The sequence below is a fragment of the Crocodylus porosus genome, unplaced genomic scaffold (assembly GCF_001723895.1).
Source record: "Crocodylus porosus isolate Cpor-Errol unplaced genomic scaffold, CroPor_comp1, whole genome shotgun sequence".
NCBI classification, from domain to species: Eukaryota; Metazoa; Chordata; order Crocodylia; family Crocodylidae; genus Crocodylus; species Crocodylus porosus.
This window is the reverse complement of record NW_017728910.1, coordinates 936,417-962,103: the sequence shown is the minus strand read 5'-3', so window position 1 is coordinate 962,103 and position 25,687 is coordinate 936,417. Positions and strand designations below refer to the sequence as shown.

At 43.9% G+C, this 25,687-nt stretch overlaps 1 protein-coding gene across 1 annotated transcript in view; it reads right to left on the bottom strand.

Moving 5' to 3' along the window:
- Positions 1-6,551: 6,551 nt before the first annotated feature.
- The window catches only part of EIF2A (eukaryotic translation initiation factor 2A), a 37,467-nt gene continuing 18,331 nt past the window's right edge, over positions 6,552-25,687 (bottom strand). The window contains exons 9-14 of the mRNA XM_019532581.1: positions 25,006-25,122; positions 19,546-20,117; positions 17,735-17,851; positions 16,560-16,688; positions 14,151-14,216; positions 6,552-7,883 (exon numbers count right to left, since the gene is read on the bottom strand). Coding sequence (XP_019388126.1) covers positions 7,818-7,883; positions 14,151-14,216; positions 16,560-16,688; positions 17,735-17,851; positions 19,546-20,117; positions 25,006-25,122 — 1,067 coding nt within the window. The 3' untranslated portion in view covers positions 6,552-7,817. The remainder of the gene's footprint in view (positions 7,884-14,150; positions 14,217-16,559; positions 16,689-17,734; positions 17,852-19,545; positions 20,118-25,005; positions 25,123-25,687) is intronic.

Below are 25,687 nucleotides of genomic sequence, written 5' to 3'. Positions count from 1 at the left end.
CTCCCGAGGTCCCTTCCAGCCCTAATGTCTATGAAATCTATGGAAAGCTGGTCTAACTTTGTCCTTGCTCCAATACTAGATACATCCTTGCCTCTCCCATGAGGGAGAGGTAGTCCCTCACTACAGAAAATACCTCCTTTATTTAATCCAGTTTAAAAGCAAAGCAGCTTTTCATTCTTTATGGTTCCAGTCCCCTCAACATAGTTTGTTAGCTAATAAGTGGCCATTTAAAAATGCTGCTTTCATGCATTTTAATTGAATTAAATTGCACCCCAATGCAATTTGAGACAAGTTTATGAATGAAAAATGAATCATCTAATAAATAAGAAGTGTATCATTCAGACTTTTGTAAAAGAAACCAAAAAATTAAAGCACTAAATAGCTTTATAAGTACCCACCATGGACCTCCCTGCTTTAGGCTGGAGGCTGTCCTTTTGTAGTTTCACAAAAGGCCACTAGTTTCTGCATCACTCAAGTCCTTAATTATTCTTCTATACAGCAACAGACATACAATTGATTTTGTCAGGCTTGGAATTTGTTGGGTTTGCCTCTATCAACACATAACATTGCCTACAATAAATCAGTCCTGGTAAGAAGAAAATGAACTCAGGAAGATCAGCAGGAATTAGCCATATTGGTAAAATGAAAAGTACCATCATTAGATCTCCAAAGATGATTCCTACTTACTGTTGCTTTGTCTACACTTCCATTGTAAGAGTCAGATTCTGGCACTGCACACCTGGGCTGATCCGTGCATACTGGCTAAGACCTAGTGGTTTCTGTGGGATTTTGCACAGGGTATGGGACTGCTAACCAGACCAGACCCATTCACATAGCTCCAATGACAGGATTTGCCCTGTTTAGATCTTATGCTCTATACTATATCTCTCTCCCCATTTCAGAAAAAAAGCAAAAGGTGAAACTGATACATTGGCCTTTTAGATAAATTAACCTCTTGGATAAAAACATCTCTTAGCACCACATCCTGTGAAAACTCATGCACACAAGTACTCCAATCAAAGTTGTTCTGCTTAACAAGCAATCGCATACAAAAGTTAATTGTGTGCATTTGTAGCAATGCAGATGTGTTTACTGCCTTTCATCTGGAGGTTCCAGAGTATTCTAACAACTTTGCAAACAGCTTTAATATACTTTCCAAAAACATCATCATCTAGAACAGCAGTTCCCAATACTGGGTCATGACCCATATGAGGTTTGCAGGGGCAATGCTGGCAACACCACACAGAAAAGATGAGCTGTGCTACATGCCAGGAGCTCCCCCGCCCCTGCACTCTGCTCCCAGCAATGGGGCACAGAAAAAAAGGTTGGGAACCACTGATCTAGAAGTTTGGCTTACAGGCACTGGCTCTAATCACTAACACAAGGATGGACAATTATTTGGGCCCAAGCACTACATAGGCTGATTTGCTGAGCAGTTGCAGGCCAGGTCAGCACCTCCTGCGCCCTGCAACAACTCACCAAAACTCTTGTCTGTGGGATGGGGCTCTGGGCAGCAGTGTTCTGGAGCAGCAGGGGCAGGCAAGGCTGGAATCACAGGATGGGACCTTGAGGCGGTGACAGCGCAGGGCTAGGGCAGAGCTGGAAGCCACCACTGGGCCACACTGTGGACGTGCAGCACCCACAAGAGGAGGCTTGGAAGGAACTTAGCACCCTCCCCCTTCCCTCACCAAGCCTGAGGTACGCAGCCCACAGACAGAAAGAGGGGGATGGACCTGGCCATGTCTACAGGCTGGCATGACATGGGGGTGCCGCAGTGCTGCCTAGTGAGGCCAAAAAAATCAGCCTGTGGGATGCATCCAGCCTGTAGACCATATTTTGCCCATCCCTGCACTAACTGTTAAATATATGCTTACTCATGCTTGCTCTGATGAAAAAAGCTGAACTTGTGTGCTGAAGTTCTTTTAATATGCATATTTATAGAGGTAACAATAGTGTTTCTATAATTAACTAATTTAAAACATTCATTTTTGAGAAAGGCCCTTGGAGGGATATCAGTTGAAAATGAGCTAATTTTGAATGTTACTCTGCAGCACAAAGGAAACAGGGAACATCATTATGTGACACTGCCAGCCAGATAGTGATATTATTTTTAAGGAATTAGCTTCTGCACAATTTGTCAAAGCCCAAGTAAAACTGCTTTCAATGGTACCGAGTAGTTAACGCTCAGTAAACTTTCTTCATTCTCTGGTGCCCTCCAAGGGTCGGTTATGGAGTTGCACTGGAGTCACAGAACAGCTTGTTCACGCTCCAGGGCTGCTTGTATATACGTGACCGGGTTGAATCCTTCAGGGTTGCATTTTGTGCCCCCTAAATATTGAAATGGTGGGTTTTATTTTTCTATCAGTTTACACATCATCAGTTTCAAATTTTATGACATGCTCAGTGCACCATTCACAGTAAATTACTGCAGAGGTCACCACATAATAATCCAACCCACTGATCTCTTTGTACTAAATTACAGCAAGAGATGCCACCCACCACTAATCCCTGTTACAGACCAGTGATGTCTATAGCTCATCGCTTGCTGATATGCACAGCTGGCTGAAAGTGACACTATTTCATTAAATTTACTCGTGTTACTTCATTATTTTACATGCATTTTTAAATTATTTTTGTTTTACACCAATATTTTACCATTTTTTTATTCTCATTCTTTTTCCTTTTCATTCTGACCTTTTTTTTTACTTTTTTATTTTCCTATTTCAACAGGAAAACTATTTAGTGTGTAAATCCATGTGCTTTTTTTATTTCACTCAACCACCCCTACGAACACTGAAATTCTCCAAACACTTATAATATGCACACAAATTTGCACCCTGTGAATTGCTTATACATACTAGCCAGTTGCCCATCAGGGATGCGGGGGGGGGGCGTTGGGAAAGTGGCAGGAATGGCACCTCCCCGTTCCAGGCCTGCTCCCCCCTTCCCTCCTGTGGCTTGGGGTCCAGGCCCTATGCAACGGAGGATTGGGCCGAAGGCGGGGAGAGGCCCGGCTGCCACAGAGGGCCCAGGCCAACCCAACAGTGGCAAGGGCCAGGAGGAGCGGGCTCCGGGCTAACGCAGGGGAGGGGGAGAAGTGGGCCCAGGACCAAGGCAGGGAGGAAGCTCACTCTCCCCCTCCCCCAGTCACTGCTGCATCAGGCCAGGCCCGCTGCTCTCCCACCACCACCATGGTGGGCCGGCTTCTCTCCCGGCTCACAGTTGCCCCCTCTCCTCCTTGCGTCAGGCCTGGCCCCACTCCTCCCTCACCACCGACACAGCCACAGCATGCCCGCTCCTCTCCACTGCAGCCATGTTGGCCTTACAGGTGGCAATGACAGTGGGAAGGAGCAGGCCAAGGCCATCACCGGTGGCCTCCCCCCGTGGCGTCCCAACCCCAATGCCGCTCTCCCCCACGCCATCACCTCCAAGGAGCGAGGGGGGGGGTGGAGACCAGCTGTGCTGGCCTCAGCCCCCCTCTGTCCCCTCAATCATGGAGGTGTGCTGCCACCTGTCCTAATGCTTCTTCGCACTCCGATTGGCTGTTTGTCAACCAGAGCATGAATAAAGCATTATGGACAGACAAAGGCTTTTATAATATCAGCATCTCCAAGTGCCATGGTGTGCTAACTGGAACTCGGAAAATGCGCTCCCTGCATTATCTTACAGGGGGTCCCAACCCCAGAAAACTCCCGGTCATTATTTGTTCAGTGTTTCCCTTCCATCCCCAGACTGTTCACTGTGTCTGTCTGGGTCTCTGTTCCTGCAGCCCCCCCAAGTCCCAGTTTTCTCAGGCTGTCCCCCATGCTCCACTCTGCTCATCCAATTCAAATTCAACCACCAACCATCCAAGCTCTCCACCCAGACTATCAAGAGACCCTGGCCTTTTGAGTGGCTAGATCCCTGCCAGAAGCAAAGAGCCTCTTCATCCTCACCTCCCCACTCTCCAAACAGCACACTGAAATTCTCCAAGTGCTTAGAATACATTTTATATTTTAACTGACTCTTTTTCTTGCATACATACATACTGGATGCTTTATCACTCCATCCAGGAGTGCACAGACCATCTGCAGAAGATTTCTCAGCCTAAGGGGTGTTTGTGCCTGAAAGCTTGTTAATCATTTTTCCAACTATTTGAGTTGGTCTAATAAAAGATATCTGATTTACCCAAAGAAGCTTGTCTGCGTATGTCCTTAGACCAACACAGCTACAATCTACACCTGACACAAACGCCAATACATTTGCAAGAATTAACCAATGCTTCCCTAACCTTAGATATCTCTTCATCCCAAAAAAAGACACAAAGCCTTATTTTTGGTTTCCATTGGTCACATGCTTATATCCAGTTATATGTTCTATTATAACTCCCTATTGCTCAATAGCTATCTCTATACCAGAGTATCCCTTCTCTCACGGTATCAACAGCAGACAAGCAGAAGGTTCCACAAGCCAAAAACTCAGTAGGCTATCAGGATAATAGTCTTTATAAAACACTCAACAGTTCAGCTTGTTTGTAGTGATTTCTGGACTTGAACAATGGTTAACACAGCCAAGAAGATCACAACCTATTTCTTTAATCAATCCAAACTGCTTTGCACACCAGTTGGTGCCTAACACAGGTCAGTTGTCATCAGCCAGTCCTGTTTGGGCCAATTTCATTTGCTCAGACTGTTAACGTAAGAGGCTACTACTTCAGTCAGGAACCCTCTACCTCTCTTCCTTCTACTTTGGGGCTGCGAAACGGGCTCCTTTGGAAACTGGTTATCCAGTGGTCTTGGAACACGGCCAAGGTAGATCCATTTTCTTTCCTATGGTGCTATGGACAGGTATATGTACTTGTTTCTACTTCATGAGCTCAATATTCTTTATTCTGTATTACTTTTCTCTAAATATTTAGTAGACATTCACAATTCCTGCCAATTTTGGAAAGGAGCCTTGAAAAAGACTAAAAATTATGTGCATGTTTTTTTTAAAGCAAATTATTACAATTAACACATCAGGTTACTGTAACTGAAAGATTAGGAAAAAAAATCTGCTTCCAGTTTCTTTTGCGGCTTTGACAGTACCATGTTATAGTTAGATTTTCATGTTCCTTGGGCAGGTCTTTCACAAAGTAATGAGAAGGAGAATGAATCTTTAAAAAATGACAGAACTGCAGAAAATTTGAATAGGAACTCAGGAAAGCTTTAATACTTCACATTGGTTTTAACTTCTGTTCTCAAATCAATCAGCTAGCAGATTGGCTATTTCTTAAATGCTTCATTAAGATTGTAATGACCTTTTTCTGTGATAACATATGGTTTTGAATTGCTTGTAGTCACTGGATTAGACATTTTTGTTTTTTTTAATCAGAATCCCACTTGAAATAAAGGAAAAACTGGGTGATCTTCTATATTTCCTACTGCTCCCATTTCAATTAATGCATACTCATGCAAAATGAATAAAATGCACCAAGATCAGAATGGTAAACTTTGCAAGGATGTAAATGTCTAGACAAGGTACCAGACAATAGAGAATCAAGCCCTGTATCTAGTGATCCAGTGTGAACGTAACATTTTAAACTTGTAAAGGCTGGTCTTTATGCAAACCTACTCCAAAACCAACTAAATTTGTTTTAACTTAAATTTCTCACATTGGTGCAATCCATGTGGACACTTATTTCAGAAGTGCCCCATTTGCTCAAGTAAACATGAAATAGTTTTTTGCTCAGTTAGGAGAAATGTAACTGCAGAGTTTATTAAAATTAATACAAACAAACAAACCATTAACGCACTACCTGAATACTCCAGGGGGAGTATACTGGCAACAAAAAAACATTTGCTTGTTAAGTTAACCTGCAGTTTTCTCACATACAGCATGACACATGTGATTTGTTCCCATTAAACCAGAACCTTCTTAAGATCTCTCAAGACAAATAATTTATCAGACCTTAGTTACTGGAGTCTAGAGATAGTGTAACAAAAACAAGTCTGCTTCATGAATGTGATAAAAAAAATTAGCTGAGCTTCATGTGTTTTCATGCGCTATACCCTCTTGTCTTTCTGTTGTTTGTTGCCACATTAAGAAACTAGGAAGTTACCCAAAATAAGCAGTACATTTCTGGAAAGAGAATTTGTATTGAATCTGACCAGCTCTTTCTTAATCTAAACTGAAAAGCTGAGATCACATGTTCCGAACCAAGACAAAAATCGAAGTAAAACTAATATATATATTTGGCAATATTTCATTTGTTTCTCTCTGAACTGTGACAAGGGAGGGTAACACCATGTCTACACTGCTTCCCTGCATAGCCTGGGACTGCAGCCAAGAACCAAGCCCAGACCACTTACATATACTCAAACTCAGCAATCAGGCAGCACAGACCACTTAGAAGGGTCAGAGTGCTGCCTTCAATATACATAGCTGCCAAGGCTTAAACACATGCAAAGCAGGTGTAAAGTGGGTAGAATTTACTTTTAGAGGTGACTTTACAAACGATTCAATGACTAACTACATGTTCATAACTAACAAGATGATGTTTGTCAAATTAACTGAGGAAGACACAGTGGAAGCAAAATTAAAATCTTTGATTTATTCTTTCAATATAAAACTTGACTCTAAATCCTTATTTTACTTGAAATTGTTTGCAAATAAGAAACTTGTCCAAAATTATTTGTTACAAAGCCAGGGGCAATACATTTACATGGTAAAATCAACAACACACTATTGTGATTTTTTTTTTTTTAACCATGAAGAAAAGTGTAATAAGAGATTACCTGCTAATGATGGAAAACATTATTCCATTGACATGCCAGTTATCACTTAGGTTCTGGCTGTGTTTTTAACATAATTTAGTGGGATGCTATCATTTAAAAATATTCACCTATGTCTAGTTGTTTTTTAAAAAAATCTACTATTCAGGTCATATTCATAACCCCAGAAGTCACATCTGATCCAGATGAACAAACTCTTATCTCTGTGCAGAGTATCACTTTGCAGAATTGGGACTAGTATTATTCTAATAGGCTGAAGGGCTTTATTGACTCTGTGCATTTGACAGCACTTGCTGTGTAGGCAGTTAGTGTTTTCTCACATTACCTATTTTAACTTTGCTTGCTCAGATCACCCTTAGCAAAAGGGAAAAGGAAAGGAAAAAAAAATAAAATAAAAGGATAGGAAAATATGATTGTAAAACCACAAATTTGTCAGGGATGTGTGGCTGTGCAGGGAAGGTGCGGATTCTAGGGCATGCAAGGCATCCGAAATATCTGCAACTACTTCTATTTCATCTTTAGAAAAGGAGAAGTTGGCAGAATGGCTTCAACATAACATTTCTTAAATTCCTACCTGGTAAGAAAACAAACAAACACTAACTAACAAAACGACTTCTTTTAATGTTAAATGCAAACCCCAAAACTCTTTGAATGTTATATGCTCTTTATTATCGTCTACAATCCTAATTTTGCATAAGGGTCACATATCTGTTAAGTTTAATAAAGCTATGAAATGGGTAAGCAATATCCTTTCCCTCCTTCAAAACACGCAAACAAAAAAAAAGAAAGCAACACGCTTGTTTTGGTTTTTCAGCGATGTCCTCCTGGAACACAAGTGTGTGTGTTCTGGTGCGAGTGGTAACAGGACTGGATGTGCTGCATATAATTTGTTTACAATTTTGAATGTGCAAATAAAAAGGGTTAAGAAAGGAGGTCTGCAGCAAATACATAAACCTTTGCATTGGCCATTTGTCACTGAAAGAAATTCCTTGCTCTGTTCAAGTTAATATGCATTCCATTTTGCACTGATTTTGTGCAAAAATCCCAGTTGTTTTCCGTAAAGTTTTAAAAGCCCAGTTCCAAATCTTCTAGCTCCTGAAGGAGAGAACCCTCTTTCTGAATTTTCTCCAACTAGAAAAAAAACCACAAGAGATCATAAATTTTGCTTATTAAAAGGGAAACAAAAATAGCAGGATTTACTGAGCGCATATGAAAAGTAAAGATCAACCCTAACAGTGAAGAAGAAACCTCTAATAATTCAATAGACACGTTTTAGGAATTCTAAAGTAAAGAAGCTGAACATAGGGTAACATTCAATTTAAATCTGTTGATATGAACTGCTGATCTATAGAAACACTGATCCATTTTTTAAAATTAGAGACTCCACAGTACTGCAGCTTTATCAATCTTCTACATGCATTTTCTGTGGACCCTAAAATAAAAGGACTACCACTACCTACTTTTCAGCTCCTAACATCAAAAAGACTGGCAATGGGATTGTGCTAACTGTTGACTTCAAATACAGTCAGTCTGCACAAAGGAGTTAAAAGGTAACTGCAGGTATTACATTTTTGTCTCAGTCCCTCTGAAAATTTGTGATGCTTTACAAGTCATACTGTTCTATTTTCCCCTTAACCATTTTACTTTATTCAGTGGCAAGTAAAAACCCACATAAACAACACAGGAAACTGACAGATTAAGGCATAAATAGTGCTCATAGTTGGGGCCCTGTGGGCTACATGGATGGCAGGGGGCCAAGTGGGGCCCCATGACACTCATATGCTAGGATTGGCCCTAGGGCTCTGCACCACCTCTGCCCAGCCAGAGCCCAATTCTGGCCAGGTGGGGGCAGCATGAGGCCTAATCCTAGCATACGGGCTGGACAGGGACAACGTGAGGCCCCCAGAGCCCCAGCCATGCGGGGGCAAGCATGGGGCCAAATCCCAGTGTACTGTGACTGAACAGGGGCAGCATGGGGCAGTTGGAGCTTGATACAGGCCAAGCAGAGGTAGCACATCCCAGTGCACTGTTCCCCCTGCCTCCCTTCGCTGGAGAGGGAAACTCGGGTAAGAGTGTGGGAGGACTGTAGGCAAATTGCCCCCAGTCCTTGGGGCCGGGCCAGCTCCTACTGACAACTGCGGTCACAGCCGTGCAGTTGGGAACCACGTGGTGCCAGAGTGCCGCAGTGGCTGGCAGGAGAGAGGGGAAAGCAGCAGCAGGTGGAAGCGAGTGGTAGCGAGCGGGCGCATGGGAGTGCAGAGACAGTTGGGTGGGAGCACAGGGCCCACACCTGTATCCTGGAGCCAGTGCTAACAGGGCCCAGAGCAGGGCAGTAGGAGCACAGAATCTGGTACCAGCTGTTCTAGACAGGGGGCAGGGGCCCCAGGACACCCACACGGGCCTCATGCTCCTGTCCAGCTGTCACTACCAGTCCTTTCTGCCTGCTGGCTGCTCCGGCACCATGTGGCTCCTGGCTACGTTGCTGGACTGGAGAAGCACAGGGCCTGTCCCTGGTACCCCGGGGCCAGGAGGGAGAGGGAGGGAGGGAAGTATGTATATGTGCAGTGAGACAGAGACAGCAAGTGACATATAGAGTGTGTTTGTAGGGCAAATCCCACATGCACCCACAGCCCCCTTTGCACGGTCATACACACAGACCCCGCACCCCCAGCCACCCTCCTCCTCTACCCACCTCCAACAAACCCCATAGCCACCCACACCCCACATATCCACACACACTCGCATGTTCCCTCACCCTACACCCCCCACACCCACACCCCCAACATCTATCCACCCCCCCAGACACCCACCCCCACACAAACCTATGCCCATCCCATCATGCCCCCATACCACAATGTACAAGACTAACACTTCATTTCAAGTTATTCCCTCTATGTACACTACACAGACACGTAAATTAGTACATAAATATTTTTTTAAATCAAATTAATGAATATTGTAGATATTTGATTTTTAGAGTAAAGCTTGTTATTTTTCTGGTTCAGAGATGGCCAAACCCCTTGCTGAAAGGAGTACTTCTGGTGGAAAAGGTCAGGGGTTAGGGGGCGGGACTTCAGGTCACAACATGGCAACCAGGGGGCAGGGCTCCTGGCAAGGGGTGGGACTACCCATGCAGCCCTTGACAGCTTGCCAAAACTCAGTAAGTGGCCCTCCAGCCAAAATAATTGCCCACCCTGATGTAGGGCCATGACCCGCAGAAATCTCCACAGATCCATGGAGATCCACATGGCAGACAAGGCTCTAGGGGCTAGATCTGGCCTATAGGCCAGGGGTTGAGCACTTTTGGTCTAGGGATAAAATAGAACTGATTATACATGAAGTGCTGTCACACACAAAGGAAACCATTTTCCCTAAATCCTTCTGCTATAGTAATCTTAGTTCTAATTCATAACTATAGTAGAAAAGTTTTAATAGATGCAACATTTATGTTACAGATATAATTTTACTTCAGCCTCACAACGTTCCAGCAAAGTATTGTCTTCATTTTACAGATAAGGAAACCAAGATGGCCAGCCAGCTAAAAACCACTCAGAAAATCTGAGGCAGAGCCAGAAGTACAAATGTGTCAAGTAACAATCCTGTGCCTTAACCATGAGGCTACCCCTCCTCTATATAATTAAGAATCTTCTATACATCCTTGTAGTCTCAAGTGGAGTATAATGAAGTGAACAAGCTTGTTAAATCATAAGGAAACAAGAGCTGGGTGACACTGTAGAGGGAAAACTTGGTGTACTTTCTCCACCACCATGCAGCCCTGCAAAATCCTCCTATCCACCAAAAGGTGGAGAGTTAAGAAGCAGCTGCAAAAGGCATACTGCAATCCAAAACATGTGAAAATAAACATGTGTACAGTGACTGGAGTTCTACAAGATTTGTTACTTATCTTGGGGCAGCAGAACAAATTTCCATGTTGGGTCAAATGGTCTGACAGCAGAGTATAAGAGGAAGAGGTGCAGGTACTTAAAGCAGCGGTAGGAACCACAATTGTGCTGGTGAAGATGGGGGCTACTACAATGACTTGTCCTGTTCTCTTAGGAGTAATGGAATTGGTGAACCACTGCCTCAACAGCTTCGCTACTAATTTTAGTTTCTATTAAACTCTTGACATTTCTTGTTTGCTGGAAACAAATCCCTGGATAGATGGTCCCACTGCTGGACTATGACTTACACCACGGAGTCAACTGATCTCCCATTGCATTCCCCATAGAAATCCCCAGTCAGACTACTGGCTAGTATGCGCTGAACCCAGAAGAAGTGAATCATTGACAAGGTAATATGATGACGAATGTACCAATTCCAGAGCATTACTGCTTTTCTACATAATCATAAAAACCGTGTTCCTCCTTGCTTATGTAGTATACTGATGTCCAGTTGCCTGACATTATTATCTGTAGAAGCCGATTGGAAATAAATAGTAGGAAATGATCACATGCTCTATACACTGCTTTGAACTCTATAATATTGATGAGACGCAATGACTCTTAGACAGTCTATGCGATCTATATTAAAAATCCCACTATGTCATCTGTTATGAAAATGAAAGACTGTGACAGTTGTGCCTCTTCGGGGCCGTCTATTAGTGGTCTCGCAACACTGATGAAGGGCCAACTGCCCGCCCTCTTTCCTGCCACTCCTTGTTTTTATTTGCTTGATTGAAAGATCTTAATCAAGCGGGAAGCTGCCTATTCTCTGTCTCGGTGCCTGAGGCACTGTCTGCGGCTCCTTTCCTCCCCTTACACCGCAGCCCAAGCCTTGCAGATGTGTCTGGTGTTGTTCAGGTCTGTCCTACTCTCTGCGCCGCACGGATACTCTTGGGCTTGTCCCTCAGCCTGCACCCTCGCTGGTGCCCTCTAGCTTGTCTCACACTGCCCGTTCTGGGGCTTCTCGCCAGTGTCAGCTCCGGGGCTCCTCGCTGCCCCCTAACTCCGGGGCTCCTCGCTGCCTCCTAACTCCGGGGCTGGGCCAATGCACCCCAAACAATGCTGTGCCTTCTCCGGTGCCAGGAACCCCCATGCTACTGTGGAGTCCCTATGAGGCCTCCTCCAACCCCTAATAGCTTCACCCGGTCCTCCGGTGAAACGGTAAACACAAAGCCCCTAGGCTATAACATAAAAAGCTAGACCATCCAGCCAAAAATATAAGAATCCATCCCTACCAGAGACAGTGAACGCACCAAACCCCAGCAGGAATCAGGGCATGTTCCCACCATCAGAGTTCTCCCCTTGTGCTGGCCGAGTTCCTCTTCCCTCGGCCACCAGAGGGAAACTGCCCTCCTGGCCTCCTGCCTGGGCTTAAGAAGGGCTAAGCTCTGCCCCTTCCTGTCTCCAGGTTTCCCTAGTTGCCCTAGCAACCAGCACCTGCACAGTCCTGGTGACTGGCAGCTGAGCTTCCCCCTTCCTGCCACTAGGGGCCTCTCCTGAGCTGTTTCTGCTCTCAGTCGCAGGGTACCTGAGAGCTCTGCAACAGGGACCTAACAAAAGAGGGAGGTGCCAGGGAAAGTATTAACAATTTTCACATCTGGAATGCACTTCTCTCTTATCTGAGCTAACTTAGGTGTAACATGATCTAGGAAAATAATTAAATGAGATATTCCCACTACTTAAACAATGAAAGGAAGAATATTAGACCTCTTAACTTAGGGTAGGGGTGGCCAACCTGCAGCACAGGTACCACAAATGGGCAGCCTGTTTGTGCAGCGTATGACAATCAGGGAGAGGACAGGCAGCACAGCAGTAGACAGGACAGGGAGCAGAAGACAGAAAAGGGGATCAGGCAGGAAGCAGAGCTGGGAACAGAAAGCAGAACATATGATTAGGCAAAAGGGGCTCTACGCAAGGGGGCTAATTTCTAGAATGTATGGCAAAAAGGCACCACTGGGTTCCAAATGAACTGGTATCACTGGGTCCCAGAACAGTAGCTCCAGTACCAGGGAGCATTTTAGCAATGTAAGACTTAGGTGACAAGGTGCCTAAGTCTTCAGGAGCCCCAAATGCACCCATGCTAGGACACAGACTCTCACTAGACTTGTTACAAGTTGAAAATTTGTATCCCCATGTAAATACAAGGTATCTTAAGGTATTTAGAGGTTTGTCCCTATTCCTCTTCTGTGGAACTGACTCTTTTGCCAAAGACATGAGATAAACCGCTTCAGATCCAACTGAAAAAAAAGCCTGGAGTCTGTTTTATGCAGGAGCTCATGAGACCAAGATGTTACTTAGCCCTTGTAGACTGGTCCATCAAAAACTATCCCTGGACTTTTACTTTTCATTCTGGAGGGAAAATCAGTAGCATTCCCATGCTGTCCCCCTCCTCCTCCACAAACCTCATCAGCTACAGGGCTTGCAGATGAGACTCAGCACTCTGTGAGCCTCATCAGCTGTGGGGCTCACAGCAGGGGCAGCATAAGGAACACTGGTAGCCTCCTCAGGTGATGTGGTTTGCAGCAAGGGCAGCATGTGGAATGCTGCCCCAGCTGTAGGCCCTGTCAGCTATGGGAGTTGGTATACAGGGAGCATGATCCCAGGCTCCTCCCTGTTCTGGCAAAAAAGCGTGATTGGACCTGATGCTGAATCCCACAATCAAGCCTGCAGCCAAGCACATGTAGCACGGCAGGAGACATGATTGTGCGGATTGCACATCAGGTCCTATCGTGCCTTTACCTGTACATCTAGAGGGGCCCTAAATGTCATAAATAACTCTTATCTATTAACTATCTACAAATTAGAAAGCATAATTACCAATGGTCTAAAGCTGTGGACATAGGCATTCCATCCCAAAAAAACAGCAGGAAAAAGAAAATGGAGTGCCAACTGGTCCTGCGCTTTGTGTATTTGCTATGATAATATGAGGATACCCAAGGTACCTGCGGATCAAACAGGTTTTGTTAGCAAAGATTCCCTGATCTCAGACATCTACTGCACATGCACAGCCTACAAAGGAATATACAGAAAAAAGGACTCAGGAAAGGACTTGAGAATAACACCAGTGTCAGTCAATATTTTTCTGCCAAGAACTGACCTACTCACTCAAGTAATGGTAATGGCACAGCTTGCAACAAGACAGCTGTGTTGGAGAACAACTTGTAGGTAGAGACGCTGACTGAGGAGGCTCAAATAGTCTTCTCTTGTGTTCTGTTGACTACACCCCCAAAGAGCTCTTCACCACCAGTGATCCAGTGTTTTTAGATACTAATTTAATCTGAGGAGAAGAAGGCTTTTCTTTGAGGTAGTGGCTCAAATCTGATTTTGATACAGGGCGTGGACAGTCTTTTTGGCACTTACCTAGGAGAATAACTGAAAAGCAGTATGGATTATGGCTTGACAGCATTGGAGAAAGAGGTCTGATCCTCAAAACAAACAAAATACACGTTAGTAATACCTGGTTTTTCTCTAGCTGTTTGCCAGAAGCTGCTTGCTCTTTTAGTTGCTCAATTGCCTTCAGTTTCTGTGAAAAAGAAAAAAAAAAAAAGCTACATTGAGCTAAGAAACGTTACTTAGCTCAACGTTACTGGAATTTTCTTGGTTTATGGTCGATTCACTTATCAGATAAGGGAATTCCCTACACAGGAGACGTGGTAACAAAAACACTTTTCACCTGTGCATCTAAGCAGCACTGAAGAAAAATGTAGAGGTGCACTGATACGTTGGTCCGATATCGGATCAGCACCCATATAAAGAAAATAGTCAGCTTTTTTTTGCCTAATGTGGCTGATAAATGCCCCGTGCACGCATGCAGCCATAGCACAGCATGTAGGTGGTGAGGAGCACATCCTGGCAGCTTGGAGAGCAGCTTCAGCTGGTAAGTCTGTTCAGAGCATGGGGTGGAACAGATCAAGGCCCCTGCAGTGAGGGAGGGAGAGAGGCTGGGGCATGGGACAGAGCCATGGCTCGTCCAGGGGGCACGGGAGGGTGGGATTAGCTCCTGCTGCTGCCTGCACCCTGAGAGGGTGTGTGCCCCCAGATCTGCACATGGGATGAGGGTGGGATGGTGCTGCAAATTAGGGTCAGGACTGTCCTGGGCTCTTCCCAGCAGGGGGCTGGGCTGGGCTGCTCTTGGTGCAGGCAGGGAGGGTTGTGGGGGGAGAAGAGGAGGGCTACAGCAAGTTTTAGGGTGGGTGCAGCCCCCCCCATAGTCCCTTCCCAGCACGGCTGCCACCTGTCCCAAGAACAACCCAGTGCAGCCAACCCCCACCCCCCCCAGGAAGAGCCTAGGGCAGCCCTGGCCCCAGCCTGCAGCAGCCCACCCTACCCCACACAGATCTGGGGGCACATGTCCCCCATGCCCTCCCAGGGTATGTACAGCAGCAGGAGCTGCTCCCCCTTCCCCATGCCCCCCAGACAAGCCATGGCTCTATCCTGCGCCCTGCCCCAGGTGGGCAGCACCTGCCCCAGACCCTGCCCCACTCCCTTGTTCACCACAGGGGCTTCGATCTGCCCCTTCCCACACCTCCTCCCTTCTACTACAGGAGGTTTACCAGCCAGACACTACTCTTCAAGCTGCCGGGCTGCATATCGGAAATCAGATCAGTATCGGCTGATATGCCTCCTTTACAAATTGGCTATCTGTATTGGCCAAAAAAAATCTCTATTGGTGCACCCCTAGAAAAATGTAATCACTACAACATCATATCCTAGATACCTTAATGTATATCACCAATCCAGAAACAGGACAATTTCTTTCACTGAAGGGCTACATCTAAGGTTCAGAAGGAAGATCTTCTGCAGTAAAAATTCTCCTTCTCCACACATCACCTTCTACCATGGCTAAGGCCATAATCAAAGCAGAAAACTAAGGCTGATCTGATAAGAGTGAGACACCAAAAATACACCTTAATTACTAATCAAGAAGAGCAACCCTGTTGTCCGAACACTACTTCATTCTTATTTGACTAGATTTAAGATCAGAGAACTCTCAGGCCTGGCAGTTCACCTGGTCTCTTTTTAAAGTTTGGGTACAAGAAACAGTGAGATGAATTTATATAATTTCCTACTGATATCCCCTCAGAACACAACTATAGACCATGGACAGGCATTCATTCCCAATGCTAAAAATTCTGTGAAGACTGTAGGACACTGGGTATCCTCAACCACCAAGAAGTGTGCAGGCCTTCAAATTAGATTGAGGGGGGAGAGATCTTCCTGGTTGGAAGTGAAGATAACTTTGTTGTGCCAGAGCCAGTTCTCTTCCACAAGAGACACCTTGAATAGGTGTATGCTGTCTTTGTGAAAAGCCTCTCTCAGCACAACTATTATGCCCATCTAAAGCCATAGTGATAGGCTATACTGGGAGATACATGCAACATACTATCGGGAAGGAATAAAGTTTACCAGTAAGCAAAAGCAACTCTCCCTGTCCCCTATAATCTGGAGTTGGAACAGTCTTCCCAGAACACCAGGGGAGTGCCTGCCAAGCAAAGACAAGAGGCTCCTAGGGTTGCTTCATAAGTACAGCTAGGTATCAGCCACACACTGGCCCTTTTTAGCAGCGGTTTGTCCCAAACCAAACCCAGCAGTACTTGACAAATGGCAGGAAGTGTGGAGAAATGACTGTCATGCTGGACAGACCACAATGTGCTCTACCGTGCTTAAGCCCTACATGGATAAAGCCATTTTTAAATGATTACTGATGTGTTACTTTAGAATATGAGAAAGCAGAAAACAGCAGTTGAACAGCTTATACATTTTACATGCATTCCCCTTGGTGCTGCTATTAGCAATCTTTGAAATTGGCCCTTTAGGACCTCCTTATATAGAAAAACTGTCCCTCATTACAAAAATCCCCTCTTACCTTTTTCAAGTTCTTTATCTTTTTGTCTACCTCGGGGTCTCCTGATGTCACAGCAGGCATGGGATTGCAGGGTACATTCCGAGTTGCTGGAGGTGGTGCTGATTCCTGGCTCCCATCAACTCTGGCTTCCTGGAAGTTAATAAAATAAATATTTCATCTACAAAAAAAAAAAATATATCAATATAGACTATTTTATCAATGCATTTGATTTGACACACATGAAAACAGGAAAAACCACTCGACATTTCCCCCTCTCACTAGCTCTCTAATGTTTTTTTATGGTTAAAAGCCACTTTGCAGTTATAAGATATGGTATTCATCAGAATTTGTCTGACACTGCAGGGTTTGGGGTTTTTTAAAATTCTTTCTATTAAGAGAGATCAAGAAAACTTGGTTCAATTACGTACTGGTAGGAAAAAAATTATTTAAAATGTACGATTTTTTTCTTTACATTTCATGATTCTTTCACAAATAACAGCTAGTGGTTCAGCATGCCCACAGAAAAGAAATATAAGGGGGCAAAACACGGTCAACGCGGCCAGGATCTGGAGCCATCTTCCAAGGGAAGTGGTGCTGGCTCCTACCTTCGGGGTCTTTAAAAGGAGGCTTGATAACTACCTAGCTGGGGTCGTACGAGCTTAAATTTACTACGGGTTATATGAGCCCAGTATTCATCCCTGCCCAGGGCAGGGGGTCGGACTTGATGATCTGCTCAGGTCCCCTCCAACCCTATGTCTGTGAAACTATGAAAACCATTATGAGAGAGACAAAGCCCAGGTCTCATTTACTTTAAGACAGTTTACCTGCTAAGAACTGCCTGCCCAGAGGAGTATTCCATATATTGACGCCTCTGTGAAATCCCATGAAATATGAACTTTCATTTCTACCCAGGAGAACTTCTACAATCTTTTCTCCAATGCCTGATGAAGGGTGTTTGTGCCTGAAAGCTTGCAATTAGAGAATTTTTTTTGCAAAAATCTTGTTGGTCTAATAAAAGTTATCACCTCTATCATGAGCCCTGATAACTTAAGATGTGTATTAAATGTGCTATCCTATCCCCTGATATTTAGCATGCAGTCATGAACAGATGCATTCCACAAATAACTCTAAGTTCATTATATAGGACTGGCAAACACATTTAATATTATCCTTAAGAGGACTGACTCCAGCAGTACCTGTTTAGCAGCTTTCTTTGCTTCATGCTTTCTTTGATTTTTAAGTGCTGTTTTAGATAATGGCTTATCACTATTTCCTGATTGTGGTTTCATGTTCTGAGGAGGCTCATCCTCATGCTGTGGGAAACACAAAATTAAGCAGTTCTGAAATATGCATTCTATATTTGTAAAAAAACCCCAAAAACCATTACTGCTAAAAACCGCTAAAATGTTTTTATATATTAAATTTAGTGCCATCATACATTTAAAGGTGACCTACAAATGAAAAAAAATGGATTTGTGCCCTTTCTTTTTGATAGCTTAAGACAGCACAGGAAGTTTCAGCCCCCAAAAGACTTCCCTTAGGTTTCAGGATTTGTCTATCCTGCACCTCCTAAAGATTATGGATTCCTGGCAGAATCACAACATCCCATGTACCCAGAAGATAAATACCTGAAAAAATAAAACAGGAAAACACTGTTTTGTCAGACTGTTTATAGACTTTAGTCTTATTGACAACTGTTTAATTAAAACTCTTGAGGTTCAGTTGGAAGCAAAATTGTTAGACCATCAATAATCCTGCCCCTTCACTTGCAAAATAAGAAAGATCTGGTACCACTTATTTGGTTCTCCAAGGGAGGGAAGACAAGAACTGATAGTTCTGAGTTTTTTTAATTAAAAAAAACAAAAACAAAAAGCAAAGCCTTTTTTTTGTATCATATCATATCCATTTCCCCTTGCAGACTACTCTAGAAAAAAAACAGACACAGACCAGGAAAAAAACTCATCAATACACTCCCAAGTATTTTCTAAAAAACCTATGTTTAGCAGGTTGGATATATTAAATGCTTCAATGCCTTTAAATATATTTAAACAGTTTTCTATCACTATTTTCTAGAATGACTTAAGCAAGGAATGATTTTGCCTTGAGCAAGAGTTTAGACAACATGACTTCTTGAGGTCCTTGGCAGCCCTAGTTTTCTATGATTCTATGACTCTGCCTACCCCCCTTATATAAGCTGACCAAATGCCTTTACATGGTGAAATGAGACACTAGGGGTGAGTAACAGTTGAGGATTTGTGATGAGTCTCTTATTGCTTTGTAGACAGCAGTCTCAAAATCAAAACCATATAAAGTTAAAAGAAATAAAGAGGAAACATACTGTAATCATCATACTCATTAATTACAATTAAAACACAATGCACTTATTTTATTATAAAATGAGACTTTGGACAATGTTGCTAACTGACAACTGAAAAGGAAGATAAAGAGTACGTTCTCAAAAGAAAAATGCTTAGGCTGAACTGGATTTGTTAATGGTTTCACTGGGCTTGATAGAGGGGAAAATATTAATTTGGAGATACAAATGCCCAACCAAGCTGGACTTATCTAATGGGAGAGGCCAGTATGATTTAGGACAGCAAACCATCCCCCAAGAACTTTAGTTCTGGCTCAGACTCTAGCAAACAGGTTCACTAAAACATGATGAACGCAGCACCGCTGGAGCAACAGATTTCCCAGCTACCCACATACCCTTTTGGTATGCTGCAACAGCAGCAACTATACACAGAATTTGCAAACTCTATGTAATCAGGAAGTTAAGGAGATGATTTGCCTTGCAAAGCTTATATGACTTCTAGAACATTTCCTTGAAAAGATAGCTGGTTGCTAACACAAGGTTTCTGACAGATGTCTATTTCTTTAAAAGTTGAGACTAGGCTGATCGTTCCCCTACCTTCCCCAATTAAAAGTATTTTGTAATGAAGTATCAAACAGGTGCTAGGATAGACTAGCAAGAGTTTGCTGCACAACCAAGATGACATTTACTTACAAGTTTAGAACTAGTTACAGGTTTGTTCCTCAGAGCTGGTGGTCTATAAGCTTGAGCAGGCTTTGGCTCAGTGTTTGGCAGCTCACTTGGAACTGCCTGGTAAGTTACTGCTTTTGCCGGAAAAATGCCATCCAAAAATGGCTGCCAGGAAACTTGCCATAGTTCTTCATTTACTGGGACTTCATACTGGTGAAGAACAGAGCCGGTGTAATGCCAGATCTTGTAGCCATTACCAACTCGCAGCCTCGGAGCACACGTAGCAGTTACAAAATGTTCCCCATCAGGACACCATGCAAAATACGTAGAATCTGATCCCAGGGGTTTGGAAATAATTTTGTAGTTTTTAACATCCCACACTTCCATCTGTCCTCTGAGATTTCCAAATCCTGCTAAAACTAAGATATGTCCGGAAGGGTTGTAATAGACAGCATTGCGAGGACCAGTACCAAAATCAAACACAGGGTCACATTTCAAACTGAAAACAGTTGCTTTAGCAGGCATAAAACCATACACAACACAAAATTCTGTGGAGTTGGGATTCCATACCACATCATAAATGGGACCAGTTTTTGCTAAAAGGAAAAGAAATATAAATTAACATTTTAAATTTCATACATTTCATTTGACTAAAACTCCACCCCCACCAATGTTAGTACAAATCTTTGCTGAAATCCATCCACTGACAATTAAAGCAAACTGACTTTTGATAACGGCACTGTAGAAATTAATACCACAAAACACCAGTTTATACTCTATTTTAAAAATCCCTTGGGTTTTTTTGTCCCACCACTCAAAGCCAAAATATCAGGGCCTTCTAAAATTTGTAGCAGTGATGCACTGGAAACTTCCAAAAAAAACACAGGACCTTTATACCAGCTGTATAAAGTTTTTACACTGTAAAATACTGGATCTTTTTACTGGAACACGAACAAAGATTGATCATCCTTAGCCTCTTACCAGAGAAATTTTCCTTTTGTAAGAAAAATGGAGGAGACTCAAATACATTTTTGTGGGATGTCGGTTAACCACTAAAGGCTGTCAGAGGGTTGGAATGCTGAAATACAGAGTGGAAAGATGGAACAGCAGTCCAACTGCAAATGAGGTGCTCAGTGCTGAATTTAAAAAATGCACTTTACTGAACATTTCTACAATTTATCACATAGATATCAGTCCACATATGGTCTAGGTAGCTATCCTCATGTAGAACCAAATGAATAGGGGATGGGGGGACTGCTGCTGGCCCACTGAGTGACCCTTGCAAAGCCAGCAGGCCTAGGCACATAAGGGATCCCACCCCAGCCCCAGCCCTGGAACAAAATGTAAGCAAGGCAAGAGCCCCTAAGGGGACACTTACATGTCTATACACAAATGCCAGGAGCCTGGGGAATAAACAGGAGGAACTGTTTATTAACTGTTCTCCTCCTAAATGCAAATAACTATGATGTCACTGGGATACCAGAGACCCGGTGGGACTCCACCCATAACTGGACCACAGGTATAGACGGCTATACCCTGTACAGGAGAGTTCGAATGGACAAAAGGGGCTGGGGTGTAGCTCTTTACATCAAGGAAAGCTATGCGTCCCTGCAAGTCGACATTGGCACCCATGGAGGTTGACTTGAGACCCTCTGGGTTAAAATCTGTGGGGAACACACAGCACAGGAGATACTATGGTGGGAGTCTACTACAGACCCCCTACCCAGAGTCAAAACCTTGACCAGGAGTTCACCAGGGAACTGGCTGGTGTATGGTTGTCATGGGAGACTAACTACATAGATCTCTCATGGGAGGAGTGCTCGGCCAAATCCGAGCAGTCGCAAAGCTTTCTCTCATGTGTGGACAACCTCTATTTGATGCAGGAATGGGCCGACAAGAGGTAAAGCACTGCTTGACCTCATACTGGCAACTGGGGATGACCTAATTGGCAACCTAACAATCAAAGAGAAGCTGGGTGACAGTGATCATGAACTGATCACCTTCCACATCGGCCGTAAAGCTGGCAAGTCAGTCAGTTGTACTGAAGTCCCTGACTTCACGAAAGCTGACTTTGACAAGCTAAGGAGGCTTGTCAGAGAGGCCCTAAAAGGCCACAAACCAATGGAGAGGGGAATTCAGGACATGTGGATGCTCCTCAAGGGAGCAATCCTGGATGTACAAGCAAAGTTCATCCTGTCTTGGAGGAAAGACAGCAGGAGGGCACAGCAGCCCCTCGGCTCTCCAAGGAACTGGCGGACCTCCTGCGTCTGAAAAGGAGGACCTATAAAAGGATGGAGGACTGGAACCGCCACCAAGGAAGAATACTCTGCAATAGTCTGGCCTTGCAGAGAGCAACCCAAGGCCACGATGGAACTCCAGCTAGATATAAATATCAAGGAAAATAAAAAGTCCTTTTTATAGATACGTGGGGAGCCAAAGGAAAAGCAAGGGCAACACTGGACCCCTGCTAAACCAGATGGGGCAACTGACAAATGACGCCCAGGAAAAAGCTAACTTCACGTCAGCTTTCCATCAGCCCCGGACGGCCCTGCGCACTATGGGTCAGGGAGGCCCGGGTGAGGGAGATTCCTTGCCTTCCATCGAGGCTGACCTCATGAAGGAACACCTCAACAGGCTGGATACCTTCAAGTCAGCTGGCCCTGATGGGTTATGCCCAAGGGTACTCAGGGAGCTGGCAAGCATCATAGCTCAGCCCCTGGCATGGATCTTTGAGAGCTCTTGGCGCTCTGGTGAAGCGCCCAATGATTGGAAGAGGGCCAATGTCATGCCAAACTTCGTCTTGGTGCTGTGACCAGTGGGGTCCCACAAGGCTCTGTCCTAGGGCCTATACTGTTTAACATCTACATCAATGATGTGGACATTGGTGTCAGAAGCGGACTGGCCAAGTCCGCCGATGACACCAAACTCTGGGGTAAAGTACCCACACCTGAGGACAGGAGGGTGATCCAGGCGGATCTGGACAGACTCATGAAATGGGTGGATGAGAACCTGATGGTGTTCAACACCAAAAAATGCAAGGTTCTCCACCTTGGGAGGAAAAACCTGTACCATGCTTATAGGCTTGGTAGTGCTACGCTGGTTAACTCTACAGATGAAAGGGACTTGGGGGTCATTATGGACCACAAGATGAACGTGAGCCTTTAGTGTGATGCTGAGGCTAGTAAAGCGAGCAAAACGCTGGCTTGCATCCATAGATGCTTCTCAAGCAGATCCCGGGATGTCATTCTCCCATTGTACTTGGCCTTGGTAAGGCCACAGCTGGAGCATAGCGTCCAGTTTTGGGCTCCGCAATTCAAAAAGGATGTGGAGAAGCTTGAGAGGGTGCAGAGGAAAGCCATGCACATGATCAGAGGTCAGGAAAACAGACCTTATGAAGAGAGGCTGAGAGCAATGGGGCTATTCAGCCTGGAAAAGCGCAGGCTCAGGGGTGATCTAGTGGCCACCTATAAGCTTATCAGGCGTGCTCATCAGGATCTGGGGGAACGACTGTTCACCAGAGCCCCCCAGAAGGATGACAAGATCAAACGGTCACAGATTCCACTGTGACCAGTTCAGGCTGGACATAAGAAAGAACTTCTTCACTGTCCGAGCCCCCTTTGGAACAGACTGTCACCAGAGGCGGTTCAAGCACTCACTTTGGCCACCTTTAAAAAACACATTTGGATGCTTATCTTGCTAGGATCCTATGATCCCTGCTGACCTCCTGCCCCTGGGGTGGGGGGCTGGACTCAATGATCCTCCGGGGTCCCTTCCAGCCCAAATGTCTATGAAATCTATTAAATGAATTGCTGATACTCATTTTTATATGAACTCTTAAAACAGAACGTTGATTCAATTTAGCAAAATAAATTTTGATCACTGACTCCTGTTGCTCATGTTTCTTTGTTGGCAATAATCAAAGACACGTTTCACTTTTTCTTTCAAAGGGAATAGCTACATTTGGAAAAGTTAACTATAAAGTGTTATTTTTAATGATGCATTTGAAATGAAAACTGCAGTTTGCAAAATAAGCCTTAAGATGTACATACTTAAACACTAATTGCTCAGATAAGAAAGGTAATTGCTCCCAGAAGAAGACCCCTTCCTAGTTATAATCCTGGCCAAGGTTTTCAGTCAAGTTAGCAACAAAAGAAAATGGGGGTTTAGTCTTTGCTACCAGAAATGGCATTGTAGCAGGACAAACGGAGAATCTATCGCAATCGGCACTGGTACTGAAGAGAAGGCAAACAACAATGGGAAAATCCAGTTAATCAACAGCTTGCACTGTCACATCTCTTTTAATATGAAGATTGCTAAATCTTTTATTTGTTTGACTGCTAAGCCTGTCAACACCTGTGAAACACAGGAGCTGTTCAACAGTGTATAGCAGTTTAGGAGAGCAAGGAAAAAAAGCACTCCAATAGACTTGGGTTAGCAGATTTTGGAATGCACCAGGACACTAGGATTAAAACCCTCTAACTTCCACAAAATGTATTGTTTGTCTCATCCCAAATTTATTGTTGATTTTTCCTTCAAAATATTTATTTTCCAATTACCATGTTCCACGTACTCTGAAAATGCAATTAACTTGTTTGTGTGAACACATATCCATGTGGACACACACGGAAAGGGGCAGGGCCTGTTATGGAAACTCCTAGATGATGGAACAACTGCATTTCAGCACAGCACACCACCAAACATATACATGAGTAGGCATGAGAGTTGCAGTTTATAGTCTGATGCAATTTTATAGGTATTCAATTGCCAAGAAACACAGGAAATGGAACTTATTTTTTAAAGTATTTTTCTTTTGAATTGCCCATTTCCATCACAAACTCCAACATCTTATTATTTGTGTAGTACATCAGTGGGAACCAACTTTTGTGGCAAGCATGCCACCAATTAGCCCTGCATCCTCCCCAAGTGCCACTCTGATTCTTTAGTCTTACCCAAGCTACCTCTCATCCTTCTACTCCCTGCACTTTACTTTCTGCCTCAGCTGCTGCTCTGCTTTCTGCTTCCTGACCTACCTGCAATTGTGCTGCCTGCCCCCTCTCCAATCTGCCAGATGCCACACACACACACACACACACACACACACACACACTGCCAATGCCTTTTGTGGCATCTGTGTCGCTCGCTGGCCACCCTGTTGTTCCTAAACCACTTCAAATGACAAACAATATATTTTTACAGAAATTAACAAAAAACCCCAACCAAACTCAACAATAACTCTCACTCTAAAAAGCATTTTGTGATATTTTTCACCCAGCCAGCTGTACACTTGGGGAAGAAGTGTGATAAACTTTCAGACGCACACTGCCATTCCTTCGGTCATGCCTGAAAGTTTGTCAGACTCCTCTTCCAGCTACACAGTCAGTCCAATAAAAGAGATCAGAAAACAAGTCTCAACTGTCATGCACTTCTGGACCATCACAGCTGCAACAACACTCTAACCCCACTAGTGCTCTAAAAACCACTTACGTAATTGTACAACAGCACTTTCTCCATTTGTTGCAATGTAGTGTAGGGTTTGTTCACCATAATACGATGCTCCGGTTTTATCAACCTCTGTACTGGCTATTACTAGCACAGCAGTAGCTATTAAGGTACAAAACAGAAGATAGGTTTAAAAAAAAATGCAAACCAGGTAGGGCTCTATTCCACAAACAATCATATACACACTGAGAAATGCAGATGTGGCTAATTGTGAAATCTATCATTAAGGTAACTTGGATGCTTTCTCTACAGCCACATGCTCATGACTGTCTATCATTTTCTCTTTTTCACCTGAAATTTTCCCTTCTAGATTTTAACCCAAGGGGTGGAAGGGAAACTTTCTGAGAGAAGGATGAGAGCATAGCCCAGTCACTGCATTTTAGAATTATGCAAAAAATTAACGAACTTTTACTGACATAAAGAGACGATGTATATGCCCATATATAAGAGTATGCAATAGTGGGTTGCAGCATAACATTTTACCACCATGATTTTGAAAGACTTGCCATTACTCAACAAGTGGCAAAGCACACACTGGGTTACGCAGTTTGTATACACAAATGGAAGTACATGCATATACTTGTAATTTAATATTTTACTCCCATAAACGTAAGGCTCTAAACAGTAGAAATTATATTCATAGGCATATACAATTAGTAAGACTGCA